At 36.4% G+C, this 24,237-nt stretch overlaps 1 protein-coding gene across 1 annotated transcript in view; it reads right to left on the bottom strand.

Annotated features, from left to right (window-relative positions):
- DMD (dystrophin) overlaps positions 1-24,237 on the bottom strand; it is a 2,124,834-nt gene that overhangs the window by 1,321,706 nt on the left and 778,891 nt on the right. The window contains 3 exon segments of the mRNA XM_047715765.1: positions 11,115-11,264; positions 12,906-13,040; positions 19,513-19,695. Of these exon segments, the coding sequence (XP_047571721.1) occupies positions 11,115-11,264; positions 12,906-13,040; positions 19,513-19,695 (468 nt within the window).

The following is a 24,237-nucleotide window of genomic DNA, read 5'->3' as shown; positions in this document are numbered from 1 at the left end:
GAAAACTGTCAGACATTAATGAAAGAAACTGAAGAAGACATAAATAAATGAAAGATATTCCATACTCATGGATGGGACAAATTAATATTGTTAAAATGTCTATTGTTAAAAGCAATCTATATATTCAAGGCAATCTATCTAATTTCCAATGTCATTTTTCACAGAACTAGAAAAAAGAATTTTAAAATTTGCATGGAACCACAAAAGACCCCAAATAATCAAAGCCCTGCTGAAAAAGAACAAAGCTGGAGGCATCACATTCTCCCATTTCACACTATATTACAAAACTTTAATAATCAAAATAGTATGGTTTGGGCATAAAAATGGAACAGAATAGAGAGCCCAGAAACAAACTCACACATATACGGTCAATTAACTTACAACAAAGGAGGCAAGAATAAACAATGGGGAAGGATACTCCCTTCAACAAATGCTGTTGTGAGAACTGGAGAGCAACATTAAAAGAAGAAAGGAAAGAAAAGAAAGAGTTATGGACATTGGGGAGGGTATGTGCTATGATGAATGCTGTGAAGTGTGTAAGGCTGATGATTCACAGACCTGTACCCTTGCGGCAAATAATACATTATATGTTAATTTTTTAAAAAGTAAAAAAAAAAAAAAAAAAAAAAAAAAAAAAAAAAAAGAAAAGAAGGAAGGAAGGAAGGAAAAAGGAAAGAAAAGGAAAAGAAGAAACTGGACTCTATGGTACATCACGCAGAAAAATTAACTTAAAATGAACTAGGCTGGATTTTAAGACACAAAACCATAAAACTTCTAGAAGAAAACAAATGGTAAGCTCCTTGACAGCTTGGCAATCATTTTTTGGATTTGACTTCAAAAGCAAATGCACCAAAAGCTAAAATAAACAAGTGGGACTACATAAAATAAAAACATTCTGAAGAGCAAAGCAAATCAACAACATAATGAAAAGAGAACCTACTGAATGGGGGAAAATATTTGCAAATCATGTATCTGATAAACATATCAGATATAAACATATAAAATATATAAACATATAAAATCAGATATAACATATAAAGAATTCATACAAATTACCAAAAAGAAAAAAAAAGAAAGGAAGGAAAGAAAAGAAACAAAAACAAACAGTAAATCAGGGGCAGAGAATCTGTACAGACATTTTTCCATAGAAGATATACAGGGGGTCAACAGTCACATGAAAAGATGTTCAAAATTACTAAACAAAAGCGAAATGCAAGTAAAAACCACAATAAGACATCATCTGCTACCTCTTAGAATGGCTATTATCAAAAAAGCAAGAAATAACAAGCATTGGTAAGGAAACCCTTGTGCACCATTGGTGGGAAAGTACATTGGTGCAGCCACTCTGGAAAACAGAATGTAGGTTTCTCAAAAAATTAAAAATAGAACTACCATACAATCCAGTGATTCCACTTCTGGGTATTTATCCAAAGAAAATGAAAACAGGAATTCCAAAAGATATATGCACCTTTATTTTCATTCAGCATTATATACAATAGTCATATATGGAAACAATGTCAGTATCCACTGATGGAAGAATGGATAAAGAAAATATGATATATCTCATAATGGAATATGATATAAAATGTGATGTGTGTGTGTACATATATACTATATATAATGGAATACTACTCAGTCATAGAAAAGAATGAAATCTTGACATGTGCAATGACATGGATGGAGGTAGAGTATATTATGCTAAGTGAAGTCAGTCAGAAAGACAAAGACAAATGCCGTATGATTTCACTTACATGTAAAACCTAAAAAAAAAAAAAAAAAACCACCAAAATGAAATAGAACAAAAGAGAATAAATACATAGAACATAGTAATGGTTGCCAGAGCGGAGCAGAATTGGGGGGTGAGGAAAATGGGTAAAGGGAGTCAAGAGGTACAAACTTCCAGTTGTAAATAAGTCATATGGGGATGTAATAATAATTACAGCCAAAGTAGTGTAATGCATATTTGAAAGTTCCTAACAGAGTAAATCTTAAATGTTTGCATCACAAGAAAAAATTGTAACTTTGTAGAGTAACAATAGTATCTAGATTTGTGCGGCTCATGGTACACACAATAGCAAATCATCACACTGTATACCTGAAGCTTATATAATGCTATATGCCAATTATATCTCAATAAAAAACATCTGATGTCGGGGCGCCTGGGTGGCTCAGTGGGTTAAAGCCTCTGCCTTCGGCTCGGGTCATGATCCCAGGGTCCTGGGATCGAGCCCTACATCAGGGTCTCTCCTCCTCTCTCTCCCTGCCTGCCTCTCTGCCTGTTTGTGATCTCTGTCTGTCAAATAAATAAATAAAATCTTTAAAAAAAACAAACAAACAAACAAAAAATCTGATGTCAGACTAGGTTTCATTCCTTCATAGGGAATCTATCTCAATCTCTGGTTTCTAATACCTAAATTTATATTTGTCTTTGGAATCTGCAGTTTCACTGCAGTAAGTCTAAGGGTAGATTTCTATTTATTTATTCTGCCTGTTATACATTGTGCCTTCTGGTTAACTGCATGTAGTCACTGGCTCCAGAAATATTTCTTCAACATCCTTCATATATTCCTCCATATCCATCTTTTTATTCTTTTCTTCAGAATCTTCTCTTAGATGTAAGTTAGATGTTCATAGTGTACTCCCAATATATTGTCTTTCTGTTCATATTTTCTACCTCCTTAGTTTTTGGTACTACATTCTGTATATTATCTTTCAAATTTCTCTTATATTTGTTCTTCAATAGTTTAATATACATACCCTTTTAACATTTTAGAATGTTAATTTTAATTGTAATAATTTTGTCCTTTTCAAATCATTTACCTTAACTTTATGTTTCATTTGTTTAACTTCTAATATCATTTATATCTTAAATATTATATCTACTTATGTAATACTAATAATCTGGTAATTCTACCATCTGAAATTATATAGGGGGTGGTTTGAATTAGCTCTGTGTTCTATGTGATGGCTTCACCTCATACCTTATGCTTGTGGGTTATTTTCATTATATGCTGAAATTTCACTAAATTTAATTGTGAGAATACTAAGAGTATTTTTCTTTGTAGAGGATTTGGATTTGCTTCTGACCAACCTAGACCCACTGTCTGTTAGGATGATATCAACCTAGAGCCACTTTAACTTAATCTCTTGTCTTGGGAACTCCTTGACCCTTATCAATAATATACTTTCAAATAATAGACCCCCATAAGAACAGGCTTATAGTTAAAATTTTTTTAGATGAGATGAATATAATTATTTTTACCATGACTTTTATACTCAGTGGTAAGAGAAATGGACCTAATTTTATATTGGTACCTTCTGCAGAAAGACAGAATACTCCCACACATCATTTCACAGAAGATGTAATAGCTAATATTTATTGAGTGACTTTAAGCAGGTTTACATACAATCTCTGTTCAGCTCCCCAATTTGGCTTGAGCCTGAAACTCAGTTTTCTCTTCCAACGAAGGGGATTTTGGCCTAATTTGCCAAAAGCACGGCTTGCTAGTGTTAGTTTTTAACACTAGGGTAATTCAATGGTCAGTCCTCACAGTTGCATTACGTCTGTGGCTTGTTTCATTCAATATTTTGGGGGGGGGGGGTCTCACCTGTAAAGGCTAACACATCCTTCCTTTCAAGAGAAAAAAAAAAAAAAACACTTAAAGGTACACTCATTGGAAAATTCCCAGCATCTTGATGTTTTGAAGAAGGCATTTTAGAACACTTCATTTCAACATCTATTAAGTAAGCTCATCAAATCTCCCTCATAAAACTAATGTGGGGATTAAGTTTTACACTGTTTATCGTTGTTTAGCACAAGGAATGACATAAAAATGCACTCCACAAATATTAGCTATTACTATTATCATAGGGTGATATCTTTAAAGAAGTAAACATACTGAAAAACTCATACAGCATATACTTTTATTAGACAAATGACTTTCAAATAAAATTTTGACCTCACGATGGTCACACTGTCACTTATTTTCCTGGACTACTTTGCAGTTCTTCTTTAATCAGTATTTGTCCATTCTGGTCTATTCGTGCTAAGGGAGGTGTGACAGTGAGTGAGCAATTCAAAGTCATAGTTACCTGGAACAAATAATTGCTCCCTCAAGCTGCATATCATTAAAGTTACTATTAAAGCAGAATTAGCTAGTTCAGATTTTGCCTCTCTTTTACTCTATTATTTAATGTCAGGTGAAAGAATTTACAGATGACTTTGAAAGGGACCGAAGTTGGGGTGTTAATAATTCACAAGAAGGATGAAATCATCACTAATCAAGAGAACTGGTGAAGACTTTGGACTTCTAAATGTGTGATTTTACTATTTAAGACTCTTAAGATGATTTCTTTTAGTCATCCCTAATACTTTCAAGCTCCTGCTTTAAGCTTTCCTTAGAAATTGGGAAACCAGTAAATTGCAATATTCGCTTCTTACCAGGCAGCTTTTATTGTTAACAGAAAGAAAAGATCAGTGAGATTGGAGGTACTGTGGCCAAATGGTCATGTGCCCAGGCTCCAAGGACAAGGAGACTTGGGTCTGAATGTTTAATAGACTCTCACTATCTCTGTGGCTTTTGATACCCTTTCCATGTCTGTAAAACAGGCTGCAAAAGACCTTAAAACATAGGGTTATTGTGACAACAAATGAAAAACTGCCTGCTGAAACACTTAAAGCAGGGACTGGGCCTTTGGGACCATGAGGCCATTAGCATTATTATTATGATTTGCTGTATCACTAACAAATCTGTAGCTTGGTTAGGCTGGAATAAGTTGTAAAAATCAGATGATTTGATTTTTAGAGCTGTTCCCTGGTTTGCTTACCATCTTTGAAAGCACTACTATGGGTAGAAAATATAGTGCCATATGATTATGAAGAGTGAACAATGCCTTTTCAAGGAATGGAAAGAATTTATTACGTCTCAATGCAAACTCACACTCTGAAATTAGGGACGGGATCTGGCATATCTCTTTTAAATATTTATAGGCTATAAAAAACTGGCTGTTTGATTGATTTAACAGGCATATAGATGTTACCTTTGTTCTGGATAATTGTGGCTATAAGAAACATTAGGTGGGCGATAAAAAAAAAAAAAAACCACAAACCTCTCACATATGCATTTAATTGAGATGAGAATGGGCTTAAGCCCATCTTCAAGTGAAGGGACACTTTGTTTATTAATGGAAAAACTTTCTTTAGCCAACCCCACCCCCAAAAAATCAAGGAAACTAGGGTTTGAAACAATGTTAGAATTTTTCACTATAAAAATCTAATGCATCATAGATTTTTTGGAAAATGAAATCAATTTTAAAATGGTTACTGTAATCATTTTATTTCCTCAGCCCCTCTAATAATTTATCCCAAGACTCCTTCCACACTGCATCAAAACATCACTCTTGTAAACTAAATATTCAATGGGAACACCCCAAATGTTTAATTTAGCTAACAACCTATTAGGTTTTGGTTTATTACCTACGTAGTTTGGAAATAATCAAAGAACCCAGCTTAGACCTTGAGAAATAGGAAAAATCTGTTACTACCCATCCTTTTACCTCAACATCATATATCTAAAGTCATACCAGCTCTTTAATGACTGGCACCATGGAATTTGAGAAGGATATTATCTCCAACATATATGGTTTTCATCAAAGTTCTAAAGCATCAAATTTTTTTTTTCCTCATTGCCAAATTACTCTCAGGCTAGATATTTCATATAAGCAGAGCCAGGACTGTGGTTTCAAGTTTATTTAATTCAAGTTATTTATTGTTACTATAACATTCTGCCTAATTGACTACTGAAGTAGAAGTGGAGACCTTCCAATTTAAGATTTAAGGGATGAAAAGGAGTCCTTTTATCAGTCTTCTGCATTTAGCTAAACGATAGAGGTGTATTTCATTGTTTTTCATATTGGAATATATATATATATGTTTGTGTGTATACACATATATATGTATATTTCATATATATATGATATATATTTCATAAATATTCCAATATATTTCATATTGGAATATATATATGTGTGTGTGTGTGTGTGTGTGTATATATATATATATATATATGTATATATATACATATATATATATATATTTGTTTGTTTATTTCTGCCCCTGGTGGGATACCCGCGCATACACACAAACACAAAACATTACACACACATAGCTTTGAGGGTAGGTAATATAGTACACAACTTAGCAAAAATAAAACGCCAATCACTTACTGAATATGTACTATGCTTTTAGCACTAGAGTAAGCCCTTTCCACACAGTATTTTATGTTTTGCTCAGGAGATAGCTATGAAACAGGAGCTGTGAGGCTATGAGCTATGAAGGGATGTGCCAGTTATCAACTTACTGCCTCTAAACAGTGATCTGCATTTGATACTCAAAATATTTCTCCTAGTGCCCTGACCCGATGCTAAACTTTGTCAGTAGAGGGCACTGGAGTGACACCTGGGGAAGTAAAGATTTCTCCATTCCAGTGTGTTTGTCATTCCTTCTTGCTCCCTTGGGTCTGGGTTGACCTGTAGGACGCCTGGTGGAGCTCAAGTCCTCTGTTCCTAACTCTCCCATAAATTTTAGCAGCACCCTCTACAGGTGTCTTCTGGCAAGCTCTGTGGGTGACCCAGTGGCAAGTTCATCATGGGGTTGGGGGACAAATTCACGGGCAGCTTCCTGGTGCCCCAGCCTGTTTCCCTCAGTTCAACAGCACCAGCCACAGGTAGCTTTCTAGCTGTGTAGTTTCTGTGGCCTGTCTAACCCTGACTAATAACAAGGGGCTATTCTAACCCAAGGTTTTCTGATTCTATAGCCAACGTTTTAGTAACTCAATTTGGATATAGCAGAGTAGGGTTTCAATCAAGGTCTGTTTTTGAGTTGAATTTTTATTTATTTGGGGAAAATGCCTGGTTCCACACCAAAGAACTTCGCAATATAAGAGCCTAAGTAGTTTCTCTGTTACTAAAGGTTTGCAAGAATATTACATAAATAAGACCAATGCCAAGGTCAGGTTTAGAGACTGATCTGTTCCTAAGAAGAGAATAGATAGACTCTGAACATTGTTAAAGATTACAATCTGGGCCTTTTCACAGCTTAGCCAAGGTCGGTTCTACAATGTGACTTTTGATTTTTTGCTTCAATTGCAATTTCTACTCCGATACTAAGAGTCAAATACAAGTAAGAACATACTACAATTCCCTAACAAAATCCAAACTTAAATGAACTTTGAGTTAGTTGCCATCTACAAATGACTACTCTTGCTCACATCGAACAACAGTGCAACAAGAAGTGAGAGGACAAGGGACTCTTTGGGATCCCCTTTGCCAATCCCTAGTCCCTCACATTGATAGGGGGAAAGGGTAACTAAAGTGTTCAGGAAAGACAGGCACCTCCCCCTCAATCTGCCCTATGGTCACTGAGGGGGGTGGGTAGGCTCTCCTACTCTACAGTTCATTCTAATTTGCAAACACGATCAAACCTCTCCTCCACTTAAACAACAAAAGGTTTCCTATATACTCCCCTGCACCCAGCTACCATCCCTCTTAGGATCATTCTTTCTCTTCACAGCCAAGCTCCTTACAAGCATAGTGCAAACTTTGCTTTCCTCCTTCCTCTTCCCTAATGTCTTCTGTAATGCCCCAGCACTATTCTGTCTACCCCCAGGGAAACACCACCAAAACCATTCTGGTAAATGTCATAAGTAATGTCCTTTTTGCTCAATTCTGTCTTCATCTTACCAGGCCTGCTTATTGTATCTGACTTTTTTTTTTTTTTCATGGCTTCTCTTTATAAACTGCTACCTCCTAAGCACCCTGCTTTTAACTTGCGTCTCCTCATACCTCTATGACCATTTATTCTCATTTCCTTTGGAAACACTGCTTCCTCTGCCTAACCTTGATTTTTTCTAAAGATTGTATTTATTCATGAGAGAGGAGAGAGCAAAAAGACTCAGCATGGGGTCTGACGTGGGACTCAATCCCAGGACCCTGAGATCATGACCTGAGACGAAGGCAGATGCTTAACTGACTGATCTACCTAGGTGTCCCTGCCTAAACCTGGATTTTATGTATAATTCCTAAATTCTGTCCATGATTCATTTTCCTTGGGCTTACCTGGGGTGATGTCATGAACTTTAGAGTTTTAACTAGCATGTGGCCTGGTAAATCCCACATCTGTATAACTGGTCTGGATCCCTCTATGTATCTCTTTTCCTGAATTATGGAAAATCCTTGCTAGACACTCCCTAAGTATTCTAGTAGACCCTGCTGATACCCTACCCCATAGTCCCTTAACCTCAATGGCTCTGAGTTCACCTAAAGCTGTGGTAGCATTTCCATAAGCACCGACCTCAAGCACCCACAGTTCTTAATTGGACTGCACTCAACAGCTCAGAAGTGTGGGATTTTATGCACCTGCGTGCAATCCTCAAACAAAAACAGAGGGAAATTGGTAGATAAACACTCCAGTTTCCATCAGCTCCCTGGGACACTTCAGAGCATGCTCTCTGACACTGGTGTTGTACATGATTTCTTTAAAGTTCCCAGTAGGACGAGCCTGGTCACTCCCACTGGAAACTCACTATTAAAAGTACCCTTTATCAACTGTCTAAGCTTTCTTTCTCTAATCCTTCATGTGTCCTTCTTGGTATTATCTCTCAAATTAACTAATAGCACCTATGTCCTTGACTCAGGGATTGCTTTTGGTTGGTATCAAACTTCAGCAGGCACTGCAGGATCAATGGAGATAAAAAGTGACATGTGATTTTTTTACCTCCAAACTTGCTTTTTTTTTTCTCATTTTCTCAATCTTGTTTATGAAAAATAGCTATCCAGTCACCTGAATCAGAAACCTAGATGCTCTCCTAGATTTTTCATTTTCACTGTACCTATCACCATTGCCCTTGTCTTCAGCTGACCTAAAAATACCACTTCTTCCTTGGTCTCACTACCTGCGACATCCCTATCTTTTAGACCACTTACTCTCCACAGTCACTGCAAAGGTAATATAAGTTGATATGGCACTGCTCTTCTCCTTTCCCCCTTACATTCTTTTAAAATATTTACTTATGGGTGCCTGGGTGGCTCAGTGGGTTAAAGCCTCTGCCTTCAGCTCAGGTCATGATCCTGGGTCCTGGGATCGAGTCCCACATCAGGCTCTCTGCTTAGAGAACCTGCTTCCCTTCCTCTCTCTCTGCCTGCCTCTTTGCCTACTTGTGATCTCTATCAAATAAATAAATAAAATATTTTTAAAAATTTACTTATTTACTTATTGAAAGAGAGAGAGAGAGAGAGAGCAAGTGAGCATGAGCAGGAAGGATAGAGGGAGAGGGAGAGACTATCTCCAGCAGATTCCACACTGAGTGCTGATCCCGACATGGGGTTTGATCTCACAACCCTGAGATCACGGCCTGAGTCAGAGTCAAGATGTCAGAGTCAGAGACAAGAGTCAGATGCTCAGCCAACTGTACCACCCAGGTGGCCCTTCCTCCTGACATTCTAAACCCTTCAGTGTTCTCTGAGTGCATGCTTATAGACCAGGCTGTTTGAGAAGCATTGGTTTCCCTCAGCCATCTTGCTGATGCCTACTTATTCAGGTCTACCTTCAGACACTCCCCCACCTGTACCTTACACTCGGGCAAAACCAAATGGTTTGCAGATGTGCATTGATAACCAGCCTCATGCTTCCAATTCTTTGCATGTGTATGTCTACCTGTCTGGGATTACCCTCCTACACCCACCCATTTGGCTATCTCCTGTTCTGATTTTAAAATGTTCACAGGGCTGCCTTCCTGGCTCAGTCAGTAGAGCATGCAGGTCTTGATCTCAGGGTTTTGAGTTCGAGCCCCATACTGGGTATAGAGATTACTTTTAAAAAATGTTTTGAATCTTAAAAAAAAAATACAATGTCATTCAGAGTGAATTTTCTTTAGAAAAGCTACCCCAAATGCCTTCCTGTGCTGACCCACACAGGTCTACACTGTTTTTCTGTGTTTTCAAATCCTCTGTGGTAACTTTTAACACAATTTTTTTTGCATCTTATAAGGATATTGTTGTTATTATGTTCTGAACACACTAAGATATCAGTGAATTTTTGCTTAACTACTCACTGTCTATGAGTAATGGAGGGGAAAATTTCCTACTGATTAGCTAACCTTAGAACACTGTCTCACATGTTAGAGATACATGAAATAAATGGATACAAAACTAAACTCCATTATAATGTATTTGTTCTTTTTGACAAGTAATCCATTCTTGATTTAGGAGAGTATATGCAAAACACTATTTGATTGGGAGTAGTATGTTATTTTCTCTTAATTTTGATTGAAAACATTCAGAAAACACATGGTATAATTTTTGCATATGAAAATTCTTCTGTTATATATAAATTAAAGCTCTTTAGTGTTACTTCGGAAGCATAAACAGTATCTAGAGTACTAAGAGAATCACACATATGACTAACAGATACACATGACTGTAACGTGTATGCACGTGTTGAGAAAGGTGGAGGGGATGTCTGGATGGCTCAGTCAGTTAAGCCTCTGCCTTTGGGTCAGATTCTAAGGTCTTGGGTTCAAGCCCTATAGCTAGCTCCCTGTTCAGCCTGGGGTGGGAGGGGGTTCTGCTTCCCCCTCTTCCCCTCCTCCCTACTTGTGTTCTCATGTTTCTCTCTTTCAAATAAATAATGATTTAAAACAGAGAGAGAGAGAGAGAGAGAAAGAGAGGTCGGGGAGAGGGAGAAAGGGAAAGAAGGAGAAAAAGAGATGAGGATACCTACACATATCGGTTAATTTGGTAGGGAAAAGAATCCTGTGGTCAAATAAGATCTGATTTTGAATTGTTAATCTATTTACAGCTTGTGGACTTAAGTATATTACTGTATTTGGTATATCCCTGTTTCCTGTTAAAACTCACCCTTTATAATGTTTCTGTAAGATAAAATGATAGAAGACACATGTAAATAATGTACTCATGTCTGGCACATGACAATTCTAAAACCTGGAAGCTGAGCTAATATTTAAAGTATTCTTTTTTTTTTTCTGAGACACCTACAAGTATTTGTTAGATATTTATGCAAATCAGTTTAAAAAGATTTTTTACTCTTATGGCCATACCTCTTCATGTAGCTCTCTCCACCGAGAATTAAATGTCTCAAGTTCCTCATTGATCAGTTCATCCATGACTCCACCATCTGTTAGGGTCTGTGCCAATATGCGAATTTGATTCGGGTTATCCTCTGAATGTTGCATCAAATTTTCAAGTGACTGAAACACATTTGCAATAATTATTATTTCCCTTCTTTTTCTAAATATACTGAATTAACACTAAATGCTTAGTATCTTCTTATTTACATATCATTAAGTTAAAAACAATTTAAAGCAGTATTGAATTGGGACAATAAAACATCAAAGACCATTGTTACTTAAAAAAATACGATGTTTCTCCATGTCTATCTTCTTGAGCTTGTGGCAGGACTGTGGAATGGGCCACATAAAAATTATCCACAGCCACATTCTTCTTTGAGGTCCTCTACTCTTAAACCTGGGAAGGTAAAATACTTAATATTCTTAATACTTAATAATACTTTAAAATACTTAAATATTCTCTTATATCTAGTGGTGGCTAAGTGACACGATTCTAAAAACTATATGTAGGTAGAAATTCAAGAGCGGAGTTTCCCTTCCTAAATTAAAAAGAAAAAAAAAAAGATACAACCTCTAGAAGAAATCTTGCCCTTCATAATTTTTCCCCACACACATAGCTTGTAAGTGGAGCAGCCATCTTTGGACAGAAAAGCAATAAAGAGGAGGCTGAAGTCCTTCAGTCTGATCATTTAATAGGATAAGTGCTTCACTGCACCCTTTGTTCTGGCCACCATCCTTCTACTAACGCACTGTGTGTGCTCCAACTTTTTTTGGAAGATGCATCACATTGCTGATCGACAAGGAATACATGGTCAGTTAACATCTCTGAATAGGACAAGGCCAAAATTATAGTTCACCTGAGACCACTCATTGTTCTCTGATAACTCTTCAGGTTTTACAATCCTCTTGAGAAAATAAGGAAGTTGGATATATGATGTTTAGGTTTCTGCTATAACACTCTAGAATCTTAATACTATCTGAAGAGGCATTTTACATTTTCTTTGCATCTTAATTTACGTGGGTTATTTTAGCATATTTACACAGGGGTTGCATTGCAAATGGCCCTATATACAATACAGATGGCAAAACTACATATTCATTATACACAAAGGGTTAACCAAATGTACAATAAGATGTATAGAACAGAAATGATTATTGTGAGAAGTTCACATAAATCAAAAGTTTATACCTGCCAATTCCTTTAAATTTTACTTTTTAAACGTCTTCAAGATAAAACTTGAAAACGTATTAAGATTCTGTAGTACCAAAATGTATGAACATTTTAAAGATACATTCCTAATATCAGAGCCTGCACATTTAATACCTCACAGCATTCTGTAAGGTATAAATTTATGCTTTTAAATAATCTAAAAGTATGTTTCAATTCAATAAATGTAGCTTTAAACTGGAAGTAATGTTTTATATGATCATCCCGTATAGCTTTGCTCTGAAGGAGCAAAACGGTACCTTCACACTGTCTGTGTGAGTCTATGGTGGATTTAAATAGGTAAAGGAATGTGTCAACGTAGAACTCTGTAATATAGAAAAAGGCAGATGTCCTCTGGAAAAGGTTATTTAAATCCTCTTTATAAACTTGAGACTGGAAGGGTTACAGAAGAAACAAAGGCCTCATCCAAAGCACCAGAGCCGGGAGAGGCACGGCAACCACACTCTCTGTACTGTTTTCCCATAGCTCTTTTCTACTTGGTCCTGGGCATCCATGACATGAATTATTATCATTTTGATTAAGTCACAACTTACATCAAGCACCTTGGAGATTTCCTCAGCTCCCCCAGGAATATTTTCAGTGGTTTTCAGTTTGAATTCTACTTCATTCAGCCACTTGTTTGCCTTCTCCAAGTATGACAATAACTCATGCCAGCACGCCCAAACTTCCTAAGAAAGAAATACATATTGCATATGAAATATATGATAGAAGTGACTGTGGGGTTTGGGAATTTTCGTTTTTAAAGCTGTAAAAATTGAACATCCTTATTTTATACTGTTCACATTTCCTTTGCAGTAGATAATTAAAAAAAAACTAGTCATGTTGATCAGCTAATACGTTTATAATTACTAATCATTAAGGAAACATCTTACTATAAAAATTAATTAGTCAGTGATTTACTTTTTTAAATAAAAAACTCATCAACATTACCATCTGTAAAATAAAAAAAAGCATACACAAAAATGCATATATATAGATCTAACACTGCAAAACCTTAAACATGAAAAGTTTTCTGTGAGCTCCTTTAAACTTTACTATATGCATGTAATATGATAGCTAACATTAAAGCAAGATTTAGCTACACAGCTCTTTTCACTAAACATTATATCATATAATTTTTCTGTATTACTAAGAAGATATATCTTTGGGGCGCCTGGGTGGCTCAGTGGGTTAAGCCTCTGCCTTCAGCTCAGGCCATGATCTCAGGGTCCTGGGATTGAGTCCCACACTGGGCTCTCTGCTCGGCAGGGAGCCTGCTTCCTCCTCTCTCTCTGCCTGCCTCTCTGCCTACTTGTGATCTCTCTCTGTCAAATAAATAAATAAAATCTTTTAAAAAAAGGCAGATATATCTTTAATGAAAATCTAAATTTCCATATAAGTGGCTGTATTATTCTTTTCTTAACAGTCAAAACTTATTGGGTAGTTAGCCTATTTTTGGTTTTGTTTGCTAATAAACTTGTGGTGAAGATCACCATGAATATAGACTTTTTCCCACATTTCAAATTATTTCCTTGAGGTATATTAGGAAGAATATGACTCATAACTATGGATATAACTATTTTAAAGTGGCTTTTGATATGTATTGAAAAATGATTACTGTAATACACAAACATAGTCATATATAAAAAAGCAAAACTTTAAGATTGCAACCAGAAAATACAAAAGAGTATTTTATAAACTTGGGATGAGAAAGGATATCTTAAATAAGACATTTTGTAAAAAAACAACGCAAAACAAAAACAACCTCCCCTAAAAACCTGAATAAATTTGTTTACAGTAGAGTTAAACCATTCTATTTATCAAAAGATACCATAAAGAAATTGAAAACCACCCTAAAAACTTGAAGAAAACAATTGCAAAATTTCTAACAGATGAGTAAAAAAGGAATGTCCCCAAGCCAATTAAAAGGTGAAGGGACATCCCAATGGAAAATGAAAGGAAACCCTATACCACCATTTCAAAGAAAAAGACATATGCATATCCAACAAATATATGAAAATATGTTCCATCTCATTAGCAGTCAGGGGAATGTAAGTCAAGATTACATGGAATTTGTACCAGGTTGACTGATGCAAACGAGAAATTTCATAATTCTAAGTGTAAAAGAAGGTACACATTAACAAAAATTTGTATTTATTGTTGGTGGCTGTGTCTACTAAAATGACTGTTTTGGAAAACAATCCATCATTCTCAGTCAGGTGAATATACACATACCCCACAATCCAGCAACTCCACTTTTGCATACATATCCTCAGAGAAACTGCTTTGTGTGGACAACAAAGACGGTTAAGAGAATGTTCATTTTAGCACTTTTGGTAATAACCAATATTTTAAAAACAACCTTATGTCTGCTAACCAGAGAATGTAGAGACACACTGTACTACATTTAAACAGAGAACACAGAAGTAAAAATGCAAATTTCATCACACAGAACAAACATGGATGAGTTTCTGACACAGAAATGCTGGGCAAAATGGACAAGCCCTGAAAACCCAAATATTAAGGTTATAATCTTTTGTAATGCTCAAAACAAGTGAAATTGAGCAATACATTATTTAGGTATTCATTTGAGTGTGATAAAACATTTTTTAAGCAAAGAAACAATAAAGGCAAATTGGGAAAAGGAAGTCTATTGGGAAAAAAGCAGGAAGATATGCTAGAGGATATGAATACAAAAATGTTCATTTTCCATTAGATTTGATATTGTAAATATTGGACAAACCTATACATACAGTACTTCAATCACTACCACCTGCTACTCCCCGCCCCCCCCAACTCCACCAAAAATAAAGCTAAGGAAGGAAGTTTTATTGTAGGAGAAACCAAAAATTCTGTCAGATTTCCCATATTTTCACTTCGCCTATAGCCCTTGCGAATGACAGAAGACATTCCTTTTCTAACTGATGAAAAGTATCAGTCTAACCTGTCTTGCCACCCTACCAATACCTGCTTAGTATTTTATGTACAGTTTATTACAGAAAGTGCAATTAAGTATTTTGCTTTAAAAGGTAACAGAAATCTTAAATCTGGGTCATTTCCAGCTCCTGCTGGACTACAGGCTGTCTTCCTTCTGGGCAAAGATCCCAGTGGGAAAATATAAATATCTCCTTAAATACCCCAGGGTACTTCAGATCTTTGAAGATAAGAAGATGTGATTGGTAATGTGTCTTATTAACTTTGGTGCAGACTGAGGTAATGAACTACCTTGCCGATTTAACTGTCAGGATGGATGGCCTCTTGTGTCCTCAATGCATCTGAAGGACACAGCTGAAGAGGCTGAATGTACTGCCTTTACAGATCACCTCTGCAAAATAAAATGTAGTCTTGCCGTCTGAATTGAAGCTAAAAGCCACTTAGAATAACTGTTAAGCTTTGCAGTTTGGAACTCAAAACTACTTGGAAATCACAGAATTCACCATGGCTTTGAAGAGATGACAACAGAAAAAGGAAACTTCCATTCAAAATGGTCAGTGGAACTGATGTAGCAATTCACCCACCCCTGCTTTTGTGACACTGAAATGCTGGGTAAAACATAAAGGGCAACATTTAAGTTCATCAGGCTGCTCTGTGAAATATGAAAATCCTCCCGAAGCAGAAACAAAGAGGGAAGTTAAGTGCATGCAGAGGTTGGGAAGCTAAGCTTAACAAACACTGGCATATCAGAACAGGGTATATGACATACAAGCTAGGGTATTCAACACTAATTTGGGATGAAAAAAGGGGCACTGGTCTCACACATGGAAGAGCACAAAGTTGTGTCCCACCTATCCTGGAAACAAGGTCTATAAAATCCCCCTCCACTCGAGTAAAAAGAATTAGCAAGGAAGCTGAGAATCCTTTGGATTTTAGTTGGAAAATAAGGATTCACCCACCAGAAACTGAAATGTAAGTTTATATCACACATGAGAGTAGAATGTAACATTTCTAGGACTCTGGTAGAAACATTAAAAACAAACAAGCAAACAAAACAAAACTCACGAGGACCCTCAGACAGCCCAGAGCAGAAAGGATTTCCAGTAAAAACAATTCCTACTATACGTGAACTCAGAAACAAAAAATCAAAGCCACGTGAGGAAATTTACTGCCATTTGAGGCAGTCAGTAGTTGTAATGAATGTAGAATCCACAACTTATAATCTAAAGATGACACAATTGTGAGGAATTTGATAATAAATAACTTTAGCCCGCTGTTAAAAGTTGCCAGTAAGATCTCTTTTTCTTGAGACTGGCAAATAGAGTTCATACTTAAGAGCTTAAGGCTAAGTTCCCTATATTCTATGTTTAAAACAAACAAACAAACAAACAAACAAACTTCTACAACATGTTTTCACAAGCTGTGGTCTAAACAGAGGGAGCTGATGGGGATGGCAATGGGGGGATATGAAGAAAGGAGGACTGGAAAATGAGGCAATTTTAAAAAATTTTACCTTTTAAAGTAAACTCTACACCCAACGTGGGACTTGAATTTACAATTCCGAGATCAAGAGTCATGTACTCTGTTAACTAAACCAGTCAGGTGCCCTTGAAGCAAATCTTTTTCTTAACTTTTTACTGTGTGTTTAGAGGAAACCCATCTGGTCCATTTTCTTTAAAGGATCTAAAATAATACTGCTCATCAAATGGGTGGATACATTCAGAAAGAGATGGTTGGCATGCATTACCTACTGAGCTGCTGGTATGGCCAAGGAAGAATCAAGGAGTTATGGGAGATGGGATGTGCCAGAGCTTGCTGGCTAAGCTGAAATATGGTGGAGAAATAAGACTTCAGTGCATCATGGAAGCATGGGTTTAAAAGATGTAACTTTCAGGAGAATGTGGTTTAAGCTTACTGGCAAGAGTAAGCCTGAAATTTTGTTGAATACTTGAAGGCACCATGAATGAATAGAAGCTCTTTTGGGGGGGGGGGTTCACAATCTATATGAATACAGATCCCCAAAGATCACATCAAGTCTACAGTGAACAAGCCAGATCAGTGGTGATAACCTATAGAATCTGGTGATAACATACTCATCATTATAGATGTCTATGGGTGTTAATAAAAGGGTATAGCAACTGTGACGAGCAAAGAAAAGGGAGTTATGTGAAGAAAGTATTTTACCCTCATTATCATCCCTTAAACCAATACTATACAATCACTATCCAGAAACTGAATGGGAGAAGTGGACGCTTAAATCATTTTTTTTCACACTCCCACCTTTGTATAAATTGCTGCAGCCACATATTAATCTGGACTAATGGAAGATGTTAACAAACTATGATATCAAAATTTAAATAACACTAAACTTTAATAACTAAAATTAATGAAAAATCATGGGATCAGACAGCAATAGTGATTAGGAAGCCATCTACTAGGCAGAAAATGAGGTTTGACATCAGTGGTTACAATTATTGGAAAATCAAAACTCTTTCATGCTCATTACTCATGGAGACTTCTCAACCAAACAGACTGCATAGGTTTAATTTGTTTAACAAAAAGAAGAAATAGAATCAGTTATGCAAAAGCAGAACATTACATCAAAGAAGAACAAAATTTTTCTAAATAACCAAGTAAAATCTTAAGAAATGGAAAACAAGGTCTTTGGAAAAATATAAAATCTTATCCAAATGTGTATATGGGCAGATGCGTATATAGAAATGAGTATATTTAAACACAAACAGTCAGTTGAAGAAATAATTTGATAACTAGAAAACAAATTTCACAAAAATACAAAGAATCCAATATGCAGAGATAGATAAAAGGGAAACCTTTATATAATAGCAAATGATGACAGATGGGAGCTACACTTGTGGTGAGCTTAGCATAATGTACAGAATTCTTTAATCACTACACTGTACACTTGAAACTAATATAACACTGTGTGTCAGCCATACTCAGAGAGAGAGAGTGAGAGAAAACAAAATCCATTGTATTAGTGCTGAGAGCTACAGAAAATAAAAAAAACAGGAAAGGAAGGGAAGAGATGATGCTATGGGTCCCAGGGAAGTCCAAACTAATTCATACTATCCTGTTACATGAGGGAGGGACTTTTTGTATCTAGGAATTTCTTTTGACAATGTTTTTAAAATGAAACTCTTAAATATTTTTTATGTTCTTAATTTCTTTACATCATTATTATTCCTTGTTTCCTATTATTCATGTTGTTCATGTAAAAGATAGGCCAATCCATCAGAAATCTATTTCAGGATATGTTTTCTAAAAAGACCTTTTATTTTCATATTAATATATTTTTCAAGACTATTGAGCTATCCCTCTATTTCTCATCTGCAATCACACTTAAAATCTCTTCTATTTGTATTGAAATTATATAAGGTCATACAGTCCCTTTTTAGTCCCTCTCCATTGGTTTGGAATATATATGAATTGTTTATCAACACGTTCACTAAGATGACTCAGTTCATGTCAGGGAAGGGGACTTAATTTACCGCCCAGCTAGTGGGCAGTCTCTGGCAGCTTCAGCTTTTGGTACTAGGTAAAGTTTTGTGTTCCTCGACACAATCCTTACTGTTACTAAATAGTATTTTTACATGAATTCTTTGTCAGCTATTTTCAGATAATCTAAGGAGTAAAGCCATCTGGAAAAGATAAAGCAGGACTTAAAAAGATACTTAAATATAATGTAAAATGCCCCCTCCCCAAAAAAGCTAGACAACATGTCTTATGAAGCACCCTACAGGGCAGAGCGATTCTTAACATTATCACAGAACATACTTCTCCACAAAGTAAATTTGGACTCTGATACTTATGATTTTATGCACATTCAAATGTATAAAAGAATTAAGACCAGTTTATATAAATCTTGGGAAAACTTATTCGTAAGATTTTTGTGACCTAATAATAATAGTAATAAGGTAATAATAAGAATTAGAACTAGAACTCCTCGCTAGGCAAAGTATTAAATAGAATAACTCATTTAATTTTCTCAGCACCCTATGGAATATGTATTTTTTTGTCCATTTCACAGATAGGAAACACATTCATACAATGTAAGCAACAGGCCCAAAGTCACAAACTTCTAAGTGCCTTTGTCAGGACACTGAGCCTAAGCTGTCTTAACACCAGTGTTCCTATTCTTAATCACTATGAACCACATAGGATCATAAGCTGACAGGTAAGTAATAAAGATCAAGAAAAGCAACTGACTTCCAAGGTCTTGCATTTGCCATTGAGCCTGGTACACAGCCACTGATAGTTGGTGGTGAGAGTCTCAAGTTCCTTTTTTAAGGTCTCTTGTGCTACAGGTGGAGCTTGAGCTATGACACTGTTGACGGACTCAGTCAGGAGTTTCACTTTGGCTTCTTTCTGCTGGGCTTCTTCTTTAGCTCTCTGAAAAACAAAGAATGCTCTCTCACTTGACAGCAAGGCATTGGATTTACTTAGAAAATGCATTCCTGTATATCATATACTTTCTTCCCGATCCCTGTGAGATTAATAAAAATAAATCCATTAGCAACTACAATCACTTCTATAAATTCAGATTCAGTTAAAACTTGAATTTGGAAGGAAAAATTATCATCAGAATGTAACAGCTCTTTCATCAGAGTCCTGTGCAAAGTAGCCAACATGTGGGTATGGGTTTGTGGTGTGCTCTCTCACCCTCTTTCATATATGTGTATCTGTGCATATGTACACACATACATGCCCACAAAGACATGTATATTAGACAAGCAAGAAACATGTATTTCTTTTCTTTTTTTTTTAAAAAGATTTTATTTATTTGACAGAGAGTGGGATCACAAGTAGGCAGAGAGGCAGGCAGAGAGAGAGAGAGAGAGAGGAGGAAGCAGGCTCTCTGCCGAGCAGAGAGCCTGATGCGGGGCTCGATCTGAGAACCCTGATATCATGACCTGAGCCAAAGGCAAAGGCTTTAACCCACTGAGCCACCCAGGTGCCCCGAAACATGGATTTCAATACTAACAAAAATATCCCATATTCTAAAATTGAAATCATTTCTAAATTACTCAGATGGATGAGTAATATTGAAATCAGTACAAATATCATTATTTAAATCAAAAGATAATTAATATAGAAAAGTCTACTTAATGCTACATCCAGGACCATATTTTGAGAAAAGAAAGTTCCATTCAGTAACCAAACCCATATAAGAGGAAGATGACAAGAGCAGCCACTGAAAGGAAGGGGGCTCACCTGGTCCTCAGCTATGCCTTTGGTCTTCTCCCATAAAACATAAAACGTTTCACAGAGTATCAACATCAGACAAAGCCACTTTGTTACCACCATGGATCATGACAACAATACCTCTACATTTCATGAGCCTGTGTTGTTTCTTTATCAATTATACCTTTAACCTCACTCTAGTCTTCCTTCGTTCTATGACAGATTTATTAAGACACCCAATAACAGAGTTATTCCCAGTTACAGACAACATAATATCCAAAGCAAAGCTCTTCAACTCTCCCTAAATCATCTAACAAAAACTCAGATCCTACAACAGGTTCTTTCTAATATGCTCTAACTCATACAACCCACAGTTCCCCAAAGTGTGAGGAACAGTTTTCACAGTTCTCCCTCACTGCCAGGAGTACTAAACCCAATTTGTTCAACTACATGAATCTTGCTGGAGGTCTTTAGCTGCAGGGTATTTATACTCCTCAATTTTTGATGTGCACAAGTATCTCTCTCTCTCTCTCTCTCTCTCTCTCTCTCTCTCTCACACACACACACACACATACTCTCTCTCTCTCTCACTCACTCACAATATGTCTTTCATTTGAGTTTCTCCAAAGGCCAACCCTGAGATGAGCTTTCAAGCATAAGTAGTTTATGTGCCATGTAAAGCAAATACTGGTGTAGAAATTGATATTATAAAGGTATACTTATTCAGCTCAGCAACCAGTGTTGGTGACTAGAGATGAATCTTGCTGGGAAGCTCTGGGAAACACATCTCAGGGTTATCCCACTCAATGGTGAAGAAATGGGGTACTTATACATCATCTCCCACCATTGGTTGAAGCCTGGTAGAGGGATGTTAATTTCATAGTAGTGAAGCCTGACACATAGGTGGGAAAAGTGGGACACGGGAACCACAGAAAGTCCTTACATCAATAAATGTATGTACTGGCAGGGGGAAGCTGGGCCTACATGCAGTGTAGTGGTGAAAGTAAGGTGAGATGGGCAAGAAATAGACAAGGCCAGCTATAAAATGCCTTCATATTTTTCAACAAAATTACTCTATGCCTTTGGATTTATTCTCATGGTACCTCAAAAGTATATAATATGATGGCAAATGCCAAGATATATGGAATATTAAGTGATTACCTTCATGGATTTTGATGTAATTGATTAAAATTTTTAGCTCAAAATTCTTAAATCTCTTTTTGGCATTGCTGAACATAAGGTTTATTTCTACACAAACCATATTTTGACTATAGTAATTTTAGCTTACAAACAATTCTGACAACCATTAATCAGTAACTATGTGCTACTGTGTGCCGTGTCAGACATGCTATACATGTGACTTCGTTGTATCTTTAACAAAATCTTGTGAGATGAATTTTGTCATCTCTATATTTGACATCAGGAAACTGAGTTTCAAAGTGTTTAAGAAAGCCATCCTGGAAACTACATCCTTTCTATCCCACAGTTTCGGTTAACCCCATCTCAAATCCTCTGTGAAATGAAGAAGCATTCTGTGCTGGATCCAATGAATGACATTACATTTTATTCAAGTTACAAACAACCTACACAACCACCAAAAATGCAGAATGAAAAAATACTTCATTCTTCCTTTTATTTTGGCTTTCATAAATTCTTAAAAAAAAAAAAAAAGCTTAGAATCTGGGAAACATTTAGAGAAGAAATGGAGATAAAATTTTTCCACTGAAAGAAAAGGTAGAAAACTAAATGAGTGGTATAATTTAGATGTAATCCTCATCACAAATGATGTATTTTTCCCTCCCTTTATTTCCATGAATCTAACCATTATATTCTGAGACACCTTTCATTGCCAATATCCCAAACCAGTGGTTCACAAAGTACGGTTTCTTGGAACCACTTTTGAACTTGTTTCCTGGCATCACCTGGAAATTTGTTAGAGGTTAAAATTCTCAGGTCCCACCCCAGACTCAGTAAATTAGAGATTATGGGTGAGGCCTAGACATCTCTGTTTTAAGTAGTCCTCTAAGGTGACTGTGATGCTCACTCAGTTGTAACAGTCACATTCTAATCTGTCATATAATGAGAACAGTAAATACATTTATGTAATTTTGGTAAGCATGAGGACTAGAGTTATAGTAGTGTAAATTTAAAACAAAATAGAGAAGAAAATAGTTAACACTGAAATTTCAGAAATTTTTAATAAGGTTAATATAAAGTTTCACCATTTATTCATTGTAGAACTCCAACAGAATTTTCAAGTCAGATAATGTTTATCAAACACTCTTAGAAACTCTTTCATGTTAATTGAAAAGTTTTATTTACTGGGGGAAAGAAGTCAGGAAAATAGCATAATCATTTTCAAGTAAAACACAGGAGATAAAAGTAAATAAATAGAAGGACGTCTCTACTTTTTCTCCGAGTAAATTAGGAAAAAGTGTCAGAGTAGGTCTGCCAGTTTCATTTGACAATAAAGATAAGTTTACTCTCAACATGAGCACAGGTGGAAGCCTGGACAAGTTACCATCACTGCCTTCTAGGTAGTTAGACAAACCTAAAGAGATTATCTTGACTGGAAGGCAAAAAAGTACAAGAAATTGGATCTTCTTGCCAACTTCTCTGGCTGTTGTTGTCAGAAGCTGCCTGAACTTTCCCTCTTTTCAAAATTACCCCCATTCTTGAGCAATTTTGTAGCTAGATCAATTATTTAAACAAGTCAACGTGGACTAATTGGTTGGGTTACTCATTTCAAGAACTGTGTGCAAAATTTCAAAATTTGAGACAGTTTGCTCTCTAGCACTGGAAAAGAGAAAAGGAAAAAAGAAACCACCTGCCTGGGTGGTTAGCCAGATAGGCAAACTGTTTAGGGAGAGAGTGCAGAGGGCCAGAAGAGGGCCAGAAGAGGGCCAGAGCCAAACAGAGGAATTGGGAGAAGTACAGCAGCTGAACACAAGCTCACTGGTGGGTATATACTAGGGATCCCAAGCAGTGGCTACAAAGTATTAGAGGAGGTGAGAAAAACAGCCACTTGGAGAATGGGATGTGAGATGGAAGGCAACAGGGATGGCACCTGACTCTAAAAGGAAACAAAAGAAAACATAGAATAGTTTGGAATATCGTGGGATGGAATGGTGTGGGATGGCATGGCATGACATATATTCAGTATTCTTGGTTCTACCACAGATAAAGCCTGTGACTATGAGTAAATTATTCATCTAGCTGGGGAATTCAGTTTTCAGATCAGCAAAAAGCACTGGGGTCTATTTTGCTTCCAAAGTACCTTGTAGCTCTCACCATCTATGGTGATATAATTTTCCTATGAGTGACCTCCCTACATTCAAATTTAAAATCATTAGAGTCTCTTGTTTGAAACCATCCAGTGGCTTTCCCATTTCACTTCTCATGAACTTCCCCAATCCTACAAAATCCCTGTTAGCATGTGCTTACCTCCCTCCCTCAAAATCATCTCAGGTGATTTATCCTGTTTTACTCTGTGCAGACTGGCAGGCCTCTTTCTCTTCCCAGTTAGCCTTAAGGTCTTTGCAGGAGCTCTTACCGCTGACTGAAATGTTCTTCCATAGGTTTTGTTTGTTTGTTTGTTTGTTTTTTAAGGCTGATTTTTTCTTAGGATTCATATCTCAGGTTTTAATGCCTCACAAATTCCCTATACATCAACCCTTCCTAAAATAGCATTTTACCACCCCCAACTTTCACTTACATCCTAATTATTTTTTTATTTTATATTCTTGGTTT

Source organism: Lutra lutra, chromosome X (genome assembly GCF_902655055.1).
Source record: "Lutra lutra chromosome X, mLutLut1.2, whole genome shotgun sequence".
Lineage (NCBI taxonomy): Eukaryota > Metazoa > Chordata > Mammalia > Carnivora > Mustelidae > Lutra > Lutra lutra.
This window is presented reverse-complemented; position numbering and strand designations above follow the sequence as displayed.